Here is a 21,409-nt window from a genome sequence, read left to right on the forward strand (position 1 = left end):
GGAGAAACCATTTCTTCACCTTCACAGGAGGCTTCCCTCGCCCACTGCCCAGCAATCCCGTGAGGCAACAGCAGGAGCTGAGGCAAGGCCAGCTCACAGCCGGGGAGGAGATCAGGGATGGGGCAGGTCAGGGAGACGTGTGGTTGGGCCATTGCATCAGGCCCAGGAGGGACATAAAGGACGGTCCTGCATGCTGGGAGGAAACCAACTTGGGGACCATGGAGACTCAGAGGGCCAGCCTCGCCCTGGGGCGGTGGCCACTGTGGCTACTGCTGCTGGGACTAGTGGTGCCCTCGGCCAGCACCCAGGCCCTCAGCTACAGGGAAGCTGTGCTCCGTGCTGTGGATCGCCTCAACGAGCAGTCCTCAGAAGCTAATCTCTACCGCCTCCTGGAGCTGGACCCACCTCCCAAGGCCGTGAGTCAGGAGGGGCCTGGGGAGGGGGCTGTCTCCCGCCAGCCCTGGCCACACTGTCACCGCCTCTGCTCAGGCTGTACCTCCTGTCAGGAAGGCACTTCTCCCTCTAGGTGGGCTCCCACCTCTTCCAGGAAACCTTCCCAGAGCTGGGTCCCCTCCCAGCATGAGGCTTCCTGCCTTAGCATCTCTACTGTGGGAACAGGCGCCCTGTACACCCTGTTCGGGCTTAAGGGCCTTCTGCGAGCTCCAGGGATAGAGGGTGGTCACTGGCTCTGCCATGTTGCCTCCCTGCTAAAGTCCCCTATGCTCCTCGTTGTCTCCCTACCAGGGAGGGCTCTGCTCAGCCTCGAGGTTCCAGTGACAAGGTGTTTCCTTGCAGGTGGTCCCTGACTTGCCTCTGCCCCTCCGTGGGGAGGGTGTTCTCATCAGAGCTGGTCTGAGGTCCCCTCCTGCTCTCTGTGTGCCCACGAGGCCAGAAGTGGGCTCTGTCCCCTTCCCCTGTGCACCCAGCACCAAGCCCAGGGCCAGGCACACAGGAGGGGCTGGAGAGGCTGCCGTCTAGGTGGGGGCAGGGAGACAGATCAGAGAAGGGAACATGAGCTCAGCTTCGTCACCCCACTTTGATCCTGGACCAGGACGAGGACCCGGACACCCCAAAGCCTGTAAGCTTCACGGTGAAGGAGACCGTGTGCTCCAGGACGACCCAGCAGCCCCCGGAGCAGTGTGACTTCAAGGAGAATGGGGTGAGGCTGGGGGCTGGGGGCACTGGCGGTTGTTTTCCAGGGATCTGAACAGGGGGCTTCGGAGAAGATTTCCAGACCCTAGGGTGAGGCTGGGAGGTGATGGCCCGAGGGGTCCAGTTTGACCTCGAGCCTCCCCTTCCAGCTGGTGAAACAGTGTGTGGGGACAGTCACCCTGGACCAGTCCAAGGACCAATTTGACATAAACTGTAATGAGGTGAGTGGCCCCTTCTGTGTTGTGGAGCTGATAATGGGATGGGTTGTGGAACATCCTTTGGACCAAATACCCGCTGCCCCTTCGAGGGCAGAGAAAGGCCCTCCTACCCTGGCCCCTCCCTCACCCGAGCCCCAGGCCTCCAGGACTGGCTCTACCATCCCTTAGAGCAGTGGTTCTCTAAGTGGGGTCCCCACCCGGGAACCTGACAGAAAGGCAGATCCCCAGGCTCCACTCAGACCTCCTGAATCAGACTCTGGGCTGGGGCCCAGCCATTTGCATTTTCACCAGGCCTCCAGGGGATTCTGACTGTGCCAAATTCTGAGAGGCACTGACTAGAGTAATGTGCTTTCAGCCCCTGCTCCCGACCAGCTTTGATGGGATGGGCTTGTGACCCTGGGAAGCCCCTTGCCATCTGTGGGCCTCAGTTTCCCCATATGTCTGTGGGTATAGGGATTCAACTACATGCTCCAAAGGTTACAGCCAGAGGTGAACTGGGGCTCCAAGATTCCTGGAGTCCACCAGGAATGGGGTATAAGATGGGGAGGGAGGGGTCTTGTCTTGACCCCACCCAGTTCCCACAAGTAACTTGTTTTTATTGGTTCACAGCTTCAGAGTGTCAGGAGATTTCGCTTACCATTCTTCCCCAGGAGGGTGTCACTGCAGAGGTTCCCTCCACCAATTTTCCCCCCTGGACGGTTCCCTCCACCAATTTTCCCCCCTGGACGGTTCCCTCCACCAATTTTCCCTCCTCCAGGGTTCCCTCCACCAATATTACCCCCGCGACCATTTCCATTCCCACTGCCAAGGTTTCCTGGTAGACGGTGAACAACATGCAGATAACTCCCCCAAGAGAGCTTTTGGTGAATCGGAAGGCCAGGGAAGAGTTCTTAGAGTCCGCTTCACCCTGAGTCAGCATCTGAAAAATAAAATCTTATGAAAACAACTCCCTCCAGCCTTCAATTACAATTGTCTCCCCTCTTCCAACTTACCAGGACCTCTTAGGGGTGTGTGTGTGTGATCACTCCTGTAAACACAGTCATGGGGGACACCCCTGTTCCTTCCAGGCGGGCATGGGGAGAGGCAGCAGGGCCAAGAGGTCCAGCACAGCGTCTCCATTCTCGGGTCCCTCCCGTGCCCTTCACACGCCTCTGCCCTCCTCCTCCAACCCCCAGTAGGGACTTAAGGAGACCTGCTCTGTGTGCAGTGCTGGTGGGGATGCTGTCCTTGCTCACATGGAGGTGACAGTCCAGGAGGGGCCAGGCATTTGTTAAACACTCACAGAGACGCAGTTCAGTCTCAGGGCTAAGCCTACAGGTACAATGCCCATAGCGTTCCACTTCTCCTTGACAATCTGAAGTCTGGGAAAGCCTACCCCTCCTGGCTTTTCCTCTGGCATTGAGACACATCACTGTTTCTTCAGCTGGGTCTCAGATTTCTGTGGTGGGCTTGTGTGTAGGGATCACATGGTACAAAAATTTGCACCATTAAAAACAAGCATGCTGCTCATCTGGGTGAACAGCTCTGCATGAATGTGAGAGACACACAGAGTGACACACGGGTCACATCTCTGTGTGCCTGGGTGTTTCAGACACTGTGCTCATCCTGTCCCCTCCTCATTCTCTAGCTGACCTTTGCTCTGGGGCAGACTGGAAACATTGGGGAGTTTGAACCCAGGGAGCAGCCTCAACCAACCACTGGGGGGACTTAGTGGAAAAATACCTCCTCTTCCTCACTCCTTGGGGGGCCCACTCCCAGACGTGTCACACCTCCCCCTGAGGTCCCCAGCTGGCTTGAGCCCCTGTCGCCCACTTCTGTGACCTGTTCATTGACATGTCCTCTTCTGACTCGGGTCCTGCCCTGTCTCCCTTCTCTACATTCGTGCTGGAGCTTTCTGGAATCACCTCCCAAACAAACTACTTCCACTAAATGCTTGTCTTAGGTCTGCTTGTGGGCCAACCTGAACCAAGACAGAGATTCCCCTCTCTGAGAGGGACAGAGGACAGGATCTCACAGAGCATTTACTTTGTTACCTGTCAGGCTTGTCTCCTCTTGGTGAGCAGGTGGGGCTGATTTCAGGCAGGTTAGAGGAACCTCCTGCTTCTCACTCTACATCAACCCAAGTTGAGGGAGGAAACTTTACAGAGGACACCCAGGGGGCTGTGTTGTGTCTGTGCCAGAGGATACAGGCTTGCCAGTGCCAATTGTTAAATGGTCAGGATTTTTTTGAGCTCGTTGTTAAACTCTTGGTAGCTTGAAATTGGCCTTGGTGGAAGTATTTCCATCATGGAAATCAGCAAATGTTACCTATCATTTTTGTCATAGCTGGTACATCACTGCCCACCCTGAGAGAGGGATCACTCATCAGGATGCTATGGGGGTCTGTGTTGATCACATCTGTTTCCAATTGTCCCTCATGATTGCCCTTCCTGCTTCCATGGCATCCCTTCTCTATCCTCAGCCCTGCCTTGTCCTTTTGAAATGAAGCAAGACCCTATGGTCCTTCCCTACCATGTCCTCCACTTGCCTTTTGCCTGTGAAAAAAGCTTTAGCCAGAGAAGAAGTTTATTCAAAGAAGTGAGAAAATGCAGAAAGAAAGGAAAACAGTTCAACAAGACCAAATAATAATAGTTTAGTCATTCAGCAAATTCAAGGACCTTTCGTTCCTCCTCAGGGGCTATAGATAATGTTCTGAGCCATATCCTGTGAGCTGTTTTGTAGATACTGAGACCCCACCAGGTGGAAGAAGTTAACTACATGATGACCAGGCTGTAGCCATGACATAAGCTGCCACAATTCCAAGAACTGGCCTCAAAGAAATGGAAACTAAGCAGCCCTGGAACTGAACATTAACTGTACTTAAAACAAGCAAGATGACACTGGTCAGATCACCACATGAGCAATTTCAAGATGAGTGTCAGAGTTGACCGTGCTATTTCTGCATGTAGCCTCCTCCCTCCGCTTATCAAAGCTCTTGCCCACTGATTGGCAGTGGAAGGGTCATTCAGCCTTTGGACAGGAGTCCCCCTACTCCCCGTACCACCTCTGAGCAAACGTTCCTTTCCACCAACCTAGTCTCTCTCTCTCTCTTTTTTTTTTTTTTTTGGTATAAACTTATTTATTTATTTATTTTATTTTTGGCTGCGTTGGGTCTTTGTTGCTGCACGCGGGCTTTCTCCAATTGCGGCGAGCAGGGGCCACTCCTGGTTGCGGTGCGCAGGCTGCTCATCGCGGTGGCTTCTCTTGTTGCAGAGCACGGGCTCTAGGCGTGCGGGCTTCAGTAGTTGTGGCACCCGGGCCTTGTTGCTCTGTGGCATGTGGCATCTTCCCGGACGAGGGCTCGAACCTGTATTCCCTGCATTGGCAGGGGGATTCTAAACCACTGTGCCACCAGGGAAGTCCCCAACCTAGGCTCTTTATCAGCTTCAGAGCGGCGAGCAACCGGACCCACTCTTAGTAACACTTTCATATTTTACATGGATGTTGGCCAGATGTCCCTTGCCAGGGACTAGGCCCTCAACATGCATACATGACAAATGATACCAGAAAGGAATGGATGCTTACATTTCATTTCATCTGAGCCTGAGATTGGAAGTCTGCATGCCTTGTCAGAGCCTTCTAAAGTGATTGACTGGTGAGAGTATCATAGGACCACTTACCTGAGAAATCAAGTATCGGACCCTTTCATGGATTCCCTGGAGCATCAAGTCATGGTACCCTGGCTTGTCAATTCTCCTAACAGTAGACCTCTGGATGGTGAGTTCCATAGGCAAGTAATGCCCGCAGTTTTATAAGCATGGAATTGAGTGGACCCCAGCCCAGCATGGGGGAAAGGAGAGTGTTCCTAGGAGGAAACTGCTTAGGCGAAGTCACAGTGACCGGCACAGTAGAAGTGAGAAGTGACACTCAGTTCAGTGCTCAAGTGAGGCATGCAAGGGGTGGGTCAGTGTGGAAGTGGAGAGATGGACAAACCCAGGTACTAAGGGGCACTAGGGAACCAGTGATGATTTTAGCACGGGGAGAGCACATCCTTGTCCATCTTAGCCATCACCCTGGCTTCAGTGTGTGTGTGTGTGTGTGTGTGTGTGTGTGTGTGTGTGTGTGTCTGTGTGTCCACGAAGGGTGAATCATGAGGGGCCCAGCAAGGATGTGTCCCCCCAGGCAGTGGCCAAGGGGAGAGGAGGGAAGAGAGAATGGAAGGAGGGTTGCCCAAGAGGCTGGCAGAGTGTTGGGCTGACTGGGATGGAGTCACTGCAGAGACGATGAAGCAGGTTGATTCCCTGACAGGCTGGACAATGTAGGTGGTGGGTTCTGAGAGCCTGGTACTGGGCTGGTCAGTGTCCTGGTGTAGGTATGAGATGAGAGTTGGGGGACGTGATACTTCGGTTTTGACCACATTGGTTCTTAGGTGCCAGTGGGATGCTGGTCCCTGGGTGGGGCACTGGGCAGTAGGTGCTGTGAGTGCCCTGCCCAGGTCCCCCTCACTGGGCGGCTACACCCCGTCCCCCAGCTGTTTGAAATGTGCAATACGGATGCTAATGGCTCACAGGTGTCCCCTTCACAGCTGCCTTCACAGCCTCCCAGGAGATGCCTGGGGGGTTGTGTCCGCTCTGCCCTCAGCCTGTGGATGGGGACTGACTATGAGGGGACATCAAAGCCCAGTCCTCGCCTCAGTCAGTCCTAAAGCAGGGGTTCCAGGCTTTTGTGGGTGAGGCTGAAGCTCGTCTCAGGGTAGAACACGTCCCTGCTCAGCTCCTTCCCCTGCCCTATCCTGCTCCCCTCCACCTCCCTCCTCCCGACAACACCCCTCGATAAATCAGATGCCTTTCACTTCCCAGCTGAGGCTCTGCTTCTAGGGAACGTGGCCTGTGATGGCGGTGGAGCTGTGCAGAGTTCATCCACTCGTCCCAGGTGGGTCAGGTGCGGGGCCTGATGTTCAGAGAAGAGAGACGAGCCCGAGGCGTCCAGGGTGGTGGTGCAGGAGGGGAGTGGGGTGGGCGTGGTGCTGTAAGCCAAGGGGCACTGAGGATTTTACAAAGTGGTCAGGGTAGGACAGGAGCCCACGAGGCCCAGGGAGTTGAAATATTGTATGTACATATCAAATGTGCACTAATGATAAGTGTACGTCTTGTGGAGTTTTTGCTGTATGTATACATTTTTGTAATGCACCTAGAGATCTTATCTCCCTTCCAGTTGCTACCCCTTCCCCATAACCATGACCCTGACTTTGAAACCCTTAGATTAGTGTTGTCAGAATTTGAAACTCATAGAAAATTGAACTATAACATATATACTGTAGGGGCTTCCCCGGTGGTGCAGTGGTTAAGAATCCGCCTGGTAATGCAGGCGACACGGGTTCGAGCCTTGGTCCAGGAGGATCCCACATGCTGCGGAGCAACTAGGCCTGTGCGCCACAGCTACTGAGCCTCTGCTCTAGGGCCCGCGAGACACAACTACTGAAACCCGCGTCCTAGAGCCCGTGCTCCGCAACAAGAGAGGCCACTGCACTGAGAAGCCCACGCACCGCAACCAGAGAAAAGCCCGCGTGCAGCAACGAGGACCCAACACAGCCAAAAATAACTAAATAAAATAAAATAAAATAAATAAATTAAAAAAGAAAAGAAATACTGCTCCAAATGTTCTCATGTAGACAGTGTTGCACACATGACGAACTATGTGTTAGAAATTTAATTTCTAGGGCAGAAATTGTAGTCAAAAACAAACAAACAAACAAAAACATATATACTGTATTGTGCACAATTTTTTCATGCAACATGTTTGTGAGAATCTACCATGTTTCTGTATGTATTACAGTTGGGCAAATTTTTATTGCTTAGTTAGTATTCCACTGTACGAATATACCAGAATATGTTTACTTTCACTATTGATGGATATTTGTGGAGTTTACACACCATTCTTTTTAAATGGCTGCACTCTAGGACATAGAAAGGACAGAGCATTCCCACCGACACATGTCTGGAAGGTTTCCAGTCCCCAAGTAGGCAAAAAGAAGATGCAGGACGCATCTTGCTTCCTTTGTCCTCATGCACATGAGTGAGCGTCCATGAGGGAGGCTCCTGAAAAGTGGGACTTCTTGGGGGGACACTGATAATGGCCTGCACTGTGCCAGGCTTCTCCAAGTGAGCATGTCCAGGGGGGTGGGCATGGAGTGGACGGCTGCTGTCCCCCTTTACCCCCAGGAGTCGGGGAAGGCTCTATGGAGACTGAGTCTCTGGACCTCACCTTGAACTTCAGATGGGAGGAATTTCTCCATGGGGGAGAGGAGGGCCTTCTGTGCAACTGTAAGAAATCTTCCATTTTACAGACAAAGAGAAGGAGGGGCAGCTGGTGAAAGTCTGGTTTAAGTTGACCTAGGTGGTCAGCAGGTTGGGCAGAGGCCGGAACCGGGGGACCAGAAGCCAGGGCGCTCAGTCCTGGCCCTGCTCCTTCTCTTAACCACTCTGCTCTGTTTGCCTGGAAGTCCTGGGCTCTGGGGCCAGCATGAGGATGTGTCTAAACACAGGACATGGAATTTGTCCCATTTGTCAAAGCACAGGTGAGGCTGTGCTTTGTCCAGTTGGGGGTTTTAAGTGCAGAGCATGATGGGAAAGGATGGCTGGCTCAGCCAGACTGGGCGGGGAAATAGAGGGGAGCTGGGAAAGGTGGGAGCCCCAGGTTGGGGACGAGGTGGTGACAACACTCTTGCAGCAGCCTCTGCAGGAGCCTCTGCTCCCATCTCTTGGCTGGTGTGTCCTCTGTTGGGTTAGGAGGGGGTGTGGGGAGAGTGCCCAGGGCCCAGCCTGACCATCTCAGGGCACAGCTACTGGGGCCGCAGAGATCCTCCCTCTCTTGATGCTACTCCTTTATCCACCCCACCGCCCCCCGCTTCCCTCTCCCCCTGCTTCTCTCTCTCTCTCTCTCTCTAAGCAAGAGCCCAGAGAGAGAACTGCAGGAAAATGGAGCCATGTGGGTTTCTCTGAGGCCATTGGAGCTGGATTCACTCTCCCTTGCTGCTGAGAGTTCCACCAGAGCAGAGTATTTGCAAGGAAGTCACAGCTGGTGAGAGGCAAACCAAGAATTCAAACACACGTCTGCCTGACTCCAGAGTCTAAGGACCGGGTAGCCGTGGGGACGGCTTTCTGGCCTGTTGATACTAATAGCTGCTCTTTATGGAGCATCAGTTATAGGCCAGTTGCTCCCAAGGTCTTTCCCAGGGTTGACTCCTTTATCAGACCTTGTCCTTGAACAACCGGTTGCCTGTTCCCATGGAAGGATAGGTAAGGGGACCTCAGTCCTAAGGTTTAGGAAATGCAATGGTGCAGAGGCAGGAAAGCAAAGGGAGGATTACAGACACCCAGTAACCATGTGTATTGCTAATTATTTTCTACTGTAATCACCTCCTTTTCCTCCCTTGACTTGGGGAAAGGACACAGCTTGACCAAGAGACCCCTGGGGCAAGACCTGGACTGTGAAACCAGGTTGCACTCAGAAGCCCAGCTCTCCTTCCTTCTCCAAGGCTGAGTGTGCAACCAGCGCCATCCATCCAGGCTGCCACCTTCTGAGGTGCCCTGGCCATGCCCCCAAGAGTCCTGCAGGCCGGCTGAGTCCAGGAGCTACTCCAGGCCTCACAACTACATGGTCATTCCTCCAGAAAACTGTACAAGAATCTCCTTCTTGGCCTGTAGCCTCTCTAACACTTTGGCCCATTATCTCTCCCAGTTATGCTCTGTCCACCCTCCAGCACCGGTTCCCTAAGTTCTTTCCCAGGGTTGACTCCTTTATCAGACCTCATCCTTGATCAGCCACCCGAGGTGTGTGCTTTCCAAGGACAAATTTACAGAGAGAAAAATGGAGGCACAAAGAGACTGGGAGCTTCTTGCCCAAAAGTAAACAGCAAGTGAGGGGCAGAGCTAGGACCTGAACTTGGACTCTGGCTTCAGGGTCCGTGCCCTGGACCATTTTATGGCATGTCAGTCATCAGAACCAACTTCCCCAGGACCTGTCCCATCTGTCCTGACCCCAGGAGAGCAGAAGATCCACTTTCTGGAGGAGTTCCCATTTGTCTTCAGCGGACCCTGTCCAGATCTCCTGTTCCTTGTAGAAAAGCTGAGAAGGGCACTTTTGGAGCCCGGGTGCTCCTGTCTTTCCTGGCTCAGCTTCTGGTGCCCATTCTGTGGGAGGACCTGGGATGATCCTGAGCTTCCCTTCCTTATTCTTTTTTGTTTTTTTGTTTTTTTCTGGCTGCACCGCATAGCATGCGGGATCTTAGTTCCCCAGCCAGGGATCAAACCTGCGGCCCCTGCAGTGGAGGTGGAGGCTCATAGTCTTAACCATTGGATCACCAGGGAAGTCCCCTGAGCCTCCTTTCCTCAGCTCACAGGGCCGGGTACCCAGCTCTCCACGCCACGCTCAGTGTCTCAGAGCACAGGGGAGCTTGTCCTGAGGAGCGAGGACTCTGGAGGTCAGGCCGGCTGGGCTGGGCAGCTACAGGAGGCTGTTCCAGCCCAGGAAGCAGCCTGCTGTGTGGGTCCCACTGGGCCTGAGCAGGTTGGAGGCAGGGGGGTGCTGGGCTGGAGAAGAGGCCATGGGCCCTGTCACGAGCTCCAGATGCCCCCAGAGTTGGACGGCTGTGGGTGCTGTGGGCGATGGAAAGAGCACTGGCCCGGGAGTCCAGCCCCAGCCCTGCCACGTGCCCGCCCCGCCGCAGCCTTGCTGAGCCCCCTTGTCTCTTGCTCTCCTGGGGCCTGGTTGCCCTTCTGAGCAATGGGAGTTGCTATAGTTAGCGCTGCTACACTTGTGTATGTTTGTGTGTGTTTAGAGCCCTTCTTTATTTCTTAAAGAAGACTTCAGAGAACCAGTAAATCAAAGTGATAAGTGTGTGTTGTATTTCCCAGGGAATTAAAATCTCTGCCATCTGAGCAACTCCTGAAGCAGGTACATGGAGCTCTTCCTGCCATGACTGTATTTTTGGGGTTGGGGGCAGGGCCAGTGTCACGAATGTGTCACCAGTGCAGTCACACAGGCCCCTGTGCTCAGAAGGGCTTGGTACTTGGTAATGACTTATTCTTTTTTTTCTTTTTTTAACATCTTTATTGGAGTATAACTGCTTTACAATGGTGTGTTAGTTTCTGCTTTATAACAAAGTGAATCAGCTATATATATACATATGTCCCCATATCTCTTCCCTCTTGCATCTCCCTCCCTCCCACCCTCCCTATCCCACCCCTCTAGGTGGTCACAAAGCACTGAGTTGATCTCCCTGTGCTATGCGGCTGCTTCCCACTAGCTATCTATTTTATATTTGGTAGTGTATATATGTCCATGCCACTCTCTCACTTTGTCCCATCTTACCCTTCCCCCTCCCCGTATCCTCAAGTCCATTCTCTAGTAGGTCTGCGTCTTTATTCCCGTCTTGCCCCTAGGTTCTTCATGACCATTTTTTTTTTTTAGATTCCATATATATGTGTTAGCATATGGTATTTGTTTTTTTCTGACTTACTTCACTCTGTATGACAGACTCTAGGTCCATCTACCTCACTACAAATAACTCAGTTTTGTTTCTTTTTATGGCTGAGTAATATTCCATTGTATATATGTGCCACATCTTCTTTATCCATTCATCTGTTGATGGACACTTAGGTTGCTTCCATGTCCTGGCTATTGTAAATAGAGCTGCCATCAACATTTTGGTACATGACTCTTTTTGAATTATGGTTTTCTCAGAGTATATGCCCAGTAGTGGGATTGCTGGGTCATATGGTAGTTCCATTTTTCATTTATTTTTTATTTTTTATTTTTTATTTTTATTTATTTCTTTTATTTTTCATTTTTTAAGGAACCTCCATACTGTTCTCCATAGTGGCTGTATCAATTTACATTGCCACCAACAGTGCAAGAGGGTTCCCTTTTCTCCGCATCCTCTCCAGCATTTATTGTTTGTAGACTTTTTGACGATGGCCATTCTGACTGGTGTGAGATGATATCTCATTGTAGCTTTGATTTGCATTTCTCTAATGATTAATGATGTTGAGCATTCTTCCATGTGTTTGTTGGCAATCTGTATATCTTCTTTGGAGAAATGTCTATTTAGGTCTTCTGCCCATTTTTGGATTGTGTTGTTTTTTTTTTTTTTTGATATTGACCTGCATGAGCTGCTTGTAAATTTTGGAGATTTGACTTATGCTTGAGGTCTTAAAATTCCCATGATTTTGCACTAGGGGCCCCACGTTCTCATTTTGCAGATGATGTAGCCTGTCCTGGCCAGTGGTGACTCCACACTTGTCACAACACAGGAAGGAGGTCCTGGAAGCCATTCTGAGAGAACTTATATCCCTGGGTACTTGCCTCGAAAATGCCTGAGTCCTTGCCCTCAGCCGTGAGCAGTCAGAGGGCAGGGGAGAGCCCAGGAAGGGAAGGAAGAGAGTGGGAATACAGAGCAGAAGGGGACCCCCAGAACAGCCCTTCAGTGCCTCTGGAGGGGCAGTTTCTGCCTTCCCAGGGCATCTATGACCAGATGCATTGACCTTCACTAAGACAAGCCAGGCTGTGGGGAGGGACCACAGAGGCCCCCAAGAAAGGTGAAGGTGTGTGGGCCTCGTGTGCAGTGCCCCGTCTCACTCCATCCTCCTGGAAGCTGGGGTCCAGATAGGCTTGACCTGCTTCCTACTTGCAGCACATGGCCTCTTGGAGGCCGACCCTGAGACCCTGGGGTTTGCAGGTCTTTGTTCTAGTAGAAGAAAGAGGGAGGATGTGCCTTCTCAGATGTACCTGAGGCATCCAGAGTCCCCTCTGGGGAGGGGCTTGCCCTAAGCCTGATCCTCTTCTGGGGCTTGCCCTAAGCCTGATCCTCTTCTGCAAAGCTCAGGCACCCACTCACTCAGCCTCCACCTGGGCCCAGCTCACCTTGTCACACAGCCCCAGATGCTGCGGAGAGGAGCTGGTTAGGCGTTTGATCGAGGTGGGGTAGCGCTGCCCTCCTGCTAGCTGCTCTCCTTCTCCTAGGCCCATGCCTGGGAAATCCCAGTCTGGCTGAGGGCTTTCCAGGAGGACATAACCTCCCCAGCTCTTTGCTTCACATGAAGTGGTACAAGGGAAAGGAGGAAGCTGACCCTGAGCAGAGGGTCCTGACCTTCCTCCCTGACCCAAATTCCCACCCTCACAGCATCCATGGCTGCCTTCCCTGCTCACTGCAGAGGGCAGGAGCGGGGGCTGAATTCCCTCCCCTTGTCCCTGTAGGAGGGCGAGCGTGGTGGGTGAGTCGGGGGCAGTTGATCCACGTCCAGGTCTGTCATTTTTCAGAGGGTGGGGGGGCCTTGTTGGAATGATATTGCCTGTGGGTCTCATTTTATACTCATCAGCTGGTCAAATCAGAGAGCTAGTGGGTGTCCCCACAGTTGGGGACACAGCAGCCTAGGGTCCAGTTCTCTTTCCCGTGAAGTGTCTGGACAGGAAGGATGGCTGAGAGGAGCAAAGGAGTGGGTGATGTAGGATCAGGGCTCATACCTGAGTTTGTTGGGGTGAAGGGTACATGAGGATTTCTCAAGGACCAGATGTGGAGTCAGGGGCAACTTGCCTGGGGACAAGGGCTGTGATGTCTTTCCTGAGAAGGCCTCCGCTCTGATAGGCTGTGAGGACTAAACCAGGAAAGCCAGATGCTGGAGGCATGGAAGGCAGGCCCCCCATTACAGGAGGTGCAGTGTGAGGACCTGGCAGAGGACCCTACACGGGATGCAGGGAGGATGGGGAAGGGGACTTGAGTCTGAAGTGTGAGCAAATGGAAAGGTCCAGAGACAGGAATGCACAGGGAGGGTTTCATAATACCCAGTAACCATGTGTATTGCGAATTATTTTCTGCTGTAATCACCTCCTTTTCCTCCCTTGACTTGGGGAAAAGACACAGCTTGACCAAGAGGCCCTTGGGGCAACACCTGGACTGGGAAACCAGGTTGCACAGAAGCCCAGCTCTCCTTCCTTCTCCAAGGCTGAGTGTGCAACCAGCGCCATCCATCCAGGCTGCCACCTTCTGAGGTGCCCTGGCCATGCCCCCAAGAGTCCTGCAGGCCGGCTGAGTCCAGGAGCTACCCCAGGCCTCACAACTACATGGTCATTCCTCCAGAAAACTGTACAAGAATCTCCTTCTTGGCCTGTGGCCCCTCTATTGCTTTGGCCCATGATCTTTCCGGCTGTGTTCTCACCACCTCCCACACTGGCCCCCCCAGCCTGGTGTCTGATCCACAGCACTGGACAGGGAGCCACTGGGGGTCAAATCAGAAGAGACTTCCTGAGGCTGTGGGAGCCAAGAGGAGGAGGTGCCATTTCTGGTTGGAGGTCAGGGAAGCCTTCCCCAGGAAGGGCAGCGCAAGCAGAGGGATCAGGCGCAGAGACGGGGAAGAGCAGGGGGCTCAGCGCTGTCTGAGTGGTTGCGGTGGATGGGGCAGCCTGACACCTGAGGCCTTCAGGGCAGGGGCTGAGGGCAGCAGGGAGCATCACGACCCAGACCCTGACGCCCCTGCCTCAAGGCAGCGGGGGAAATGGCCACATCAGTGCTTGGCGTGAGCCCCTAGACAATGGTGTGGAGGGCGGACAGTGGTCTGGGGAGAGCCTGGAACCAGAGAAGGTGGAGTCCGGAGGCTGTGGCTACGCTTGAGAGGAGAGAAGACGGTGGTAGGAGCTGGGCCGGGCTGGTGGGAGGCCAGAGGGAGTGTCCTCAGGAGGAAGAAGGAGCAGGTGGGGCTCCCAGGCTTTCAGCTCAGGGCTCCTGCGGCGGCACCCAGCCAACAGCAGCCAACAGCCCAGTGCGGACCACCAGGGGCACTCATGGGAGTCTTGAGCTCAGAGATACAGACCAGTGATGTGTGTCCTTGATAACTGGTATCTTGAGAAAGGGTGTCCCCAGGAGTGTGTGAGGACTGGGAGGAGAAGCAGCCCGGATGCACCTGTGCCAGCCCTGCCTCTTCGGAGGAGGGTCCTTGGAGGAGACCGAGCAGGAGCCACGGGGGAGGCAGGAGGGCACCCAGGAGAGGGGCATCAGGGGAGAACTGGTCAAGGGCCATTTCAGGAGGACAGAGGGGTCCCCAGAGTCTGTATAGTCGAAGACAAGGCTTGAGTGTGAATTTGGATCCAGTGAGGACTGGCCAGCCTGCAGTGGCCTTGAGTGTGAGAGACGGCAGTGAATTGGGGTCCCAGTGCAGATGACCCCTCCCATGCTTGGTTGAGGAGGGGTCAGGGGAACAGGCCATGTCTGGTGGGGACCTGTGGAGAACTATTTGACCCAGAAAACAGTGTGGATGAATCCAGGACAGGAGACAGATGCAGCCAAGCCCCTGACTGGCGGAGGGCTGGACCCAAGGACAGGAAGGTGGAGGTTGAAGTCTGCCTAGGGACAGGCTGGGCGGGTAAGACTCTAGTAGGGGTTGGTGCTGTCATCCATTCATCCAACGTTAACTGAGTGCCGCTTGGGTTCCAGGCAGTGCCTGGAGTTGGAGGTTGGTGCCGAATACACTCCTTTACCCTATTCCTGCGGAGACCAGAGTGAGGAGGCAGAGGGGACGTAAGACAGAGCCTGGTCCTCCCTCTCCTGAAGGACTCAACGCTCTTGAGCAACCCTGCCTATGACACCCCCCATGGGCCCCAGGAGAGGCCAAGATGTTGTCAGGGAGATGGAGAAACCATTTCTTCACCTTCACAGGAGGCTTCCCTCGCCCACTGCCCAGCAATCCCGTGAGGCAACAGCAGGAGCTGAGGCAAGGCCAGCTCACAGCCGGGGAGGAGATCAGGGATGGGGCAGGTCAGGGAGACGTGTGGTTGGGCCATTGCATCAGGCCCAGGAGGGACATAAAGGACGGTCCTGCATGCTGGGAGGAGGCCGACTTGGGGACCATGGAGACTCAGAGGGCCAGCCTCGCCCTGGGGCGGTGGCCACTGTGGCTACTGCTGCTGGGACTAGTGGTGCCCTCGGCCAGCGCCCAGGCCCTCAGCTACAGGGAAGCTGTGCTCCGTGCTGTGGATCGCCTCAACGAGCAGTCCTCAGAAGCTAATCTCTACCGCCTCCTGGAGCTGGACCCACCTCCCAAGGCCGTGAGTCAGGAGGGGCCTGGGGAGGGGGCTGTCTCCCGCCAGCCCTGGCCACACTGTCACCCCCTCTGCTCAGGCTGTACCTCCTGTCAGGAAGGCACTTCTCCCTCTAGGTGGGCTCCCACCTCTTCCAGGAAACCTTCCCAGAGCTGGGTCCCCTCCCAGCATGAGGCCTCCTGCCTTAGCATCTCTACTGTGGGAACAGGCGCCCTGTACACCCTGTTCGGGCTTAAGGGCCTTCTGCGAGCTCCAGGGATAGAGGGTGGTCACTGGCTCTGAGATGTCACTACCCTGTTTTGAGTCCCCTCTGCACTTCTTTGTTCCCTACTTGGGAGGGCTCTGCTCAGCCTGGAGGTTCCAGTGACAAGATCTCTCCCTGCAGGCAGCCCCTGACTTCCCTCAGCCCCTCAGAGGTGCAGGTGTTCTCATCAGAGCTGGTGTGAGGTCCCCTCCTGCTCTCTGTGTGCCCACGAGGCCAGGAGTGGGCTCTGCCCCCTTCCCCTGTGCACCCAGCACCAAGTCAGGGGCCAGGCACACAGGAGGGGCTGGAGAGGCTGCCGTCTAGGTGAGGGGCAGTGAGATAGATCAGAGAAGGAAGCATGAGTCTGAGCTCAGTCTCCTTACTATGATCCTTGACCAGGATGGCGACCCGGACACCCCGAAGCCTGTAAGCTTCACAGTGAAGGAGACCGTGTGCCCCAGCACGACCCAGCAGCCCCCGGAGCAGTGTGACTTCAAGGAGAATGGGGTGAGGCTGGGGGCTGGGGGCACTGGCGGATGCTTCCCAGGGATGTGAACAGGGGGCTTCGGGGAAGATTTCCAGCCCCTGTGTTGAGTTTGGGAGGTGATGACTCAAGGGTTCCAGTTTGACCTCGAGCCTCCCTTTCCAGCGGGTGAAACAGTGTGTGGGGACAGTCACCCTGGACCAGTCCAAGGACCAATTTGACATAAACTGTAATGAGGTGAGTGGCCCCTTCTGTGTTGTGGAGCTGATAATGGGATGGGTTGTGGAACATCCTTTGGACCAAATACCCGCTGCCCCTTCGAGGGCAGAGAAAGGCCCTCCTACCCTGGTCCCTCCCTCACCCGAGCCCCAGGTCCCCAGGACTGGCTCTGCCATCCCTTAGAGCAGTGGTTCTCTAAGTGGGGTCCCCACCCGGGAACCTGACAGAAAAGCAGATTCCCAGGCCCCACTCAGACCTCCTGAATCAGACTCTGGGCCGGGGCCCAGCCATTTGCATTTTCACAAGGCCTCCAGGAGATTCTGACTGTGCTGAATTCTGAGAGGCACTGACTAGAATAATGGGCTTTCAGTTCCTGCTCCCATCCAGCTTTGCTGGGATGGGTTTGTGATCCTGGGAAGACCCTTGCCATCTGTGGGCCTCAGTTTCCCCATATGTCTGTGGCTGTAAGGATTCAACCACATGCTCCAAAGGTCACAGCTTACAGGTGAACAAGGCCCAGTGCTCCTGGTGTGTCTGTTAGGGGGTTGTTCATGTGGGGAGGGAGGGGCCTCGTGTTGACTCCTGCCTAGTCACAAAAGAAATAAATTTCGTTGTGGTTCACAGCTTCAGAGTGTCAGCAGAATTCGTTTCCGGCCTCCACGTTTGCCAAGGCCAAGGCCACGCCCGTGGATCCCGCCGAGGTTCCCCTTTCCAAGGATTCCCGGAAAACGGTGAAGGATTGCCTGATGTCATACCCATTAAGGGCTTTTGGTGAACCCTGAGCCCAGGGAAGAGTCCTAAGGGTCTGATATGTTCTGGCTCAGACTTCTGGATGGTGAAAAATAAATTCTTGTGAAAACAACTTCCTCCAGGCTTCAATTTCAATTTTCTCGTTCTTACCACTTACTGGGGCCAAGTCCTTACCTCTGGGATGCCTCCTCTGTGTGTGTGTGTGTGTGTGTGTGTGTGTGTGTGTGTGTGTGTGTGTGTGTGTGTGATCACTCCTGTAAACACAGTCATGGGGGACACCCCTGTTCCTTCCAGGCGGGCATGGGGAGAGGCAGCAGGGCCAAGAGGTCCAGCACAGCGTCTCCATTCTCGGGTCCCTCCTGTGCCCTTCACATGCCTCTGCCCTCCTCCTCCAACCCCCAGTAGGGACTTAAGGAGACCTGCTCTGTGTGCAGTGCTGGTGGGGATGCTGTCCTTGCTCACATGGAGGTGACAGTCCAGGAGGGGCCAGGCATTTGTTAAACACTCACAGAGACGCAGTTCAGTCTCAGGGCTAAGCCTACAGGTACAATGCCCATAGCGTTCCACTTCTCCTTGACAATCTGAAGTCTGGGAAAGCCTACCCCTCCTGGCTTTTCCTCTGGCATTGAGACACATCACTGTTTCTTCAGCTGGGTCTCAGATTTCTGTGGTGGGCTTGTGTGTAGGGATCACATGGTACAAAAATTTGCACCATTAAAAACAAGCATGCTGCTCATCTGGGTGAACAGCTCTGCATGAATGTGAGAGACACACAGAGTGACACACGGGTCACATCTCTGTGTGCCTGGGTGTTTCAGACACTGTGCACATCCTGTCCCCTCCTCATTCTCTAGCTGACCTTTGCTCTGGGGCAGACTGGAAACATTGGGGAGTTTGAACCCAGGGAGCAGCCTCAACCAACCACTGGGGGGACTTAGTGGAAAAATACCTCCTCTTCCTCACTCCTTGGGGGGCCCACTCCCAGACGTGTCACACCTCCCCCTGAGGTCCCCAGCTGGCTTGAGCCCCTGTCGCCCACTTCTGTGACCTGTTCATTGACGCGTCCTCTTCTGACTCGGGTCCTGCCCTGTCTCCCTTCTCTACATTCGTGCTGGAGCTTTCTGGAATCACCTCCCAAACAAACTACTTCCACTAAATGCTTGTCTTAGGTCTGCTTGTGGGCCAACCTGAACCAAGACAGAGATTCCCCTCTCTGAGAGGGACAGAGGACAGGATCTCACAGAGCATTTACTTTGTTACCTGTCAGGCTTGTCTCCTCTTGGTGAGCAGGTGGGGCTGATTTCAGGCAGGTTAGAGGAACCTCCTGCTTCTCACTCTACATCAACCCAAGTTGAGGGAGGAAACTTTACAGAGGACACCCAGGGGGCTGTGTTGTGTCTGTGCCAGAGGATACAGGCTTGCCAGTGCCAATTGTTAAATGGTCAGGATTTTTTTGAGCTCGTTGTTAAACTCTTGGTAGCTTGAAATTGGCCTTGGTGGAAGTATTTCCATCATGGAAATCAGCAAATGTTACCTATCATTTTTGTCATAGCTGGTACATCACTGCCCACCCTGAGAGAGGGATCACTCATCAGGATGCTATGGGGGTCTGTGTTGATCACATCTGTTTCCAATTGTCCCTCATGATTGCCCTTCCTGCTTCCATGGCATCCCTTCTCTATCCTCAGCCCTGCCTTGTCCTTTTGAAATGAAGCAAGACCCTATGGTCCTTCCCTACCATGTCCTCCACTTGCCTTTTGCCTGTGAAAAAAGCTTTAGCCAGAGAAGAAGTTTATTCAAAGAAGTGAGAAAATGCAGAAAGAAAGGAAAACAGTTCAACAAGACCAAATAATAATAGTTTAGTCATTCAGCAAATTCAAGGACCTTTCGTTCCTCCTCAGGGGCTATAGATAATGTTCTGAGCCATATCCTGTGAGCTGTTTTGTAGATACTGAGACCCCACCAGGTGGAAGAAGTTAACTACATGATGACCAGGCTGTAGCCATGACATAAGCTGCCACAATTCCAAGAACTGGCCTCAAAGAAATGGAAACTAAGCAGCCCTGGAACTGAACATTAACTGTACTTAAAACAAGCAAGATGACACTGGTCAGATCACCACATGAGCAATTTCAAGATGAGTGTCAGAGTTGACCGTGCTATTTCTGCATGTAGCCTCCTCCCTCCGCTTATCAAAGCTCTTGCCCACTGATTGGCAGTGGAAGGGTCATTCAGCCTTTGGACAGGAGTCCCCCTACTCCCCTTACCACCTCTGAGCAAACGTTCCTTTCCACCAACCTAGTCTCTCTCTCTCTCTTTTTTTTTTTTTTTTGGTATAAACTTATTTATTTATTTATTTTATTTTTGGCTGCGTTGGGTCTTTGTTGCTGCACGCGGGCTTTCTCCAATTGCGGCGAGCAGGGGCCACTCCTGGTTGCGGTGCGCAGGCTGCTCATCGCGGTGGCTTCTCTTGTTGCAGAGCACGGGCTCTAGGCGTGCGGGCTTCAGTAGTTGTGGCACCCGGGCCTTGTTGCTCTGTGGCATGTGGCATCTTCCCGGACGAGGGCTCGAACCTGTATTCCCTGCATTGGCAGGGGGATTCTTAACCACTGTGCCACCAGGGAAGTCCCCAACCTAGGCTCTTTATCAGCTTCAGAGCGGCGAGCAACCGGACCCACTCTTAGTAACACTTTCATATTTTACATGGATGTTGGCCAGATGTCCCTTGCCAGGGACTAGGCCCTCAACATGCATACATGACAAATGATACCAGAAAGGAATGGATGCTTACATTTCATTTCATCTGAGCCTGAGATTGGAAGTCTGCATGCCTTGTCAGAGCCTTCTAAAGTGATTGACTGGTGAGAGTATCATAGGACCACTTACCTGAGAAATCAAGTATCGGACCCTTTCATGGATTCCCTGGAGCATCAAGTCATGGTACCCTGGCTTGTCAATTCTCCTAACAGTAGACCTCTGGATGGTGAGTTCCATAGGCAAGTAATGCCCGCAGTTTTATAAGCATGGAATTGAGTGGACCCCAGCCCAGCATGGGGGAAAGGAGAGTGTTCCTAGGAGGAAACTGCTTAGGCGAAGTCACAGTGACCGGCACAGTAGAAGTGAGAAGTGACACTCAGTTCAGTGCTCAAGTGAGGCATGCAAGGGGTGGGTCAGTGTGGAAGTGGAGAGATGGACAAACCCAGGTACTAAGGGGCACTAGGGAACCAGTGATAATTTTAGCACGGGGAGAGCACATCCTTGTCCATCTTAGCCATCACCCTGGCTTCAGTGTGTGTGTGTGTGTGTGTGTGTGTGTGTGTGTGTGTGTGTGTCCACGAAGGGTGAATCATGAGGGGCCCAGCAAGGATGTGTCCCCCCAGGCAGTGGCCAAGGGGAGAGGAGGGAAGAGAGAATGGAAGGAGGGTTGCCCAAGAGGCTGGCAGAGTGTTGGGCTGACTGGGATGGAGTCACTGCAGAGACGATGAAGCAGGTTGATTCCCTGACAGGCTGGACAATGTAGGTGGTGGGTTCTGAGAGCCTGGTACTGGGCTGGTCAGTGTCCTGGTGTAGGTATGAGATGAGAGTTGGGGGACGTGATACTTCGGTTTTGACCACATTGGTTCTTAGGTGCCAGTGGGATGCTGGTCCCTGGGTGGGGCACTGGGCAGTAGGTGCTGTGAGTGCCCTGCCCAGGTCCCCCTCACTGGGCGGCTACACCCCGTCCCCCAGCTGTTTGAAATGTGCAATACGGATGCTAATGGCTCACAGGTGTCCCCTTCACAGCTGCCTTCACAGCCTCCCAGGAGATGCCTGGGGGGTTGTGTCCGCTCTGCCCTCAGCCTGTGGATGGGGACTGACTATGAGGGGACATCAAAGCCCAGTCCTCGCCTCAGTCAGTCCTAAAGCAGGGGTTCCAGGCTTTTGTGGGTGAGGCTGAAGCTCGTCTCAGGGTAGAACACGTCCCTGCTCAGCTCCTTCCTCTGCCCTATCCTGCTCCCCTCCACCTCCCTCCTCCCGACAACACCCCTCGATAAATCAGATGCCTCTCACTTCCCAGCTGAGGCTCTGCTTCTAGGGAACGTGGCCTGTGATGGCGGTGGAGCTGTGCAGAGTTCATCCACTTGTCCCAGGTGGGTCAGGTGCGGGGCCTGATGTGCAGAGAAGAGAGACGAGCCCGAGGCGTCCAGGGTGGTGGTGCAGGAGGGGAGTGGGGTGGGCGTGGTGCTGTAAGCCAAGGGGCACTGAGGATTTTACAAAGTGGTCAGGGTAGGA

At 53.8% G+C, this 21,409-nt stretch overlaps 2 protein-coding genes across 3 annotated transcripts; both read left to right on the plus strand.

The window, feature by feature from the left end:
- Window positions 1-218: 218 nt before the first annotated feature.
- On the plus strand, window positions 219-1,842 carry CAMP (cathelicidin antimicrobial peptide; the record flags this gene model as incomplete). Its single annotated transcript, XM_082413751.1, has 3 exons — window positions 219-416; window positions 1,052-1,159; window positions 1,302-1,842. 3 exons carry the CDS (start codon window positions 219-221, stop codon window positions 1,536-1,538), a joined length of 543 nt encoding a protein of 180 aa, XP_082269877.1. The 3' UTR covers window positions 1,539-1,842.
- Window positions 1,843-12,986: 11,144 nt separating this feature from the next.
- Window positions 12,987-17,347, plus strand: LOC309638202 (protegrin-2-like). 2 transcript variants are annotated; one of them, XM_082413816.1, is made up of 4 exons: window positions 12,987-15,446; window positions 16,084-16,191; window positions 16,334-16,405; window positions 17,012-17,347. In XM_082413816.1, exons 1-4 carry the CDS (start codon window positions 15,015-15,017, stop codon window positions 17,120-17,122), a joined length of 723 nt encoding a protein of 240 aa, XP_082269942.1. In that variant the 5' UTR covers window positions 12,987-15,014; the 3' UTR covers window positions 17,123-17,347. The 2 variants fall into 2 exon arrangements, with proteins under 2 accessions (XP_082269942.1, XP_082269941.1); XM_082413815.1 differs by having other exon boundaries at window positions 16,334-17,094.
- The last annotated feature ends 4,062 nt before the right edge of the window (window positions 17,348-21,409 follow it).

The sequence above is a fragment of the Balaenoptera physalus genome (assembly GCF_965194825.1).
Source record: "Balaenoptera physalus genome assembly, chromosome: 11".
NCBI lineage: Eukaryota > Metazoa > Chordata > Mammalia > Artiodactyla > Balaenopteridae > Balaenoptera > Balaenoptera physalus.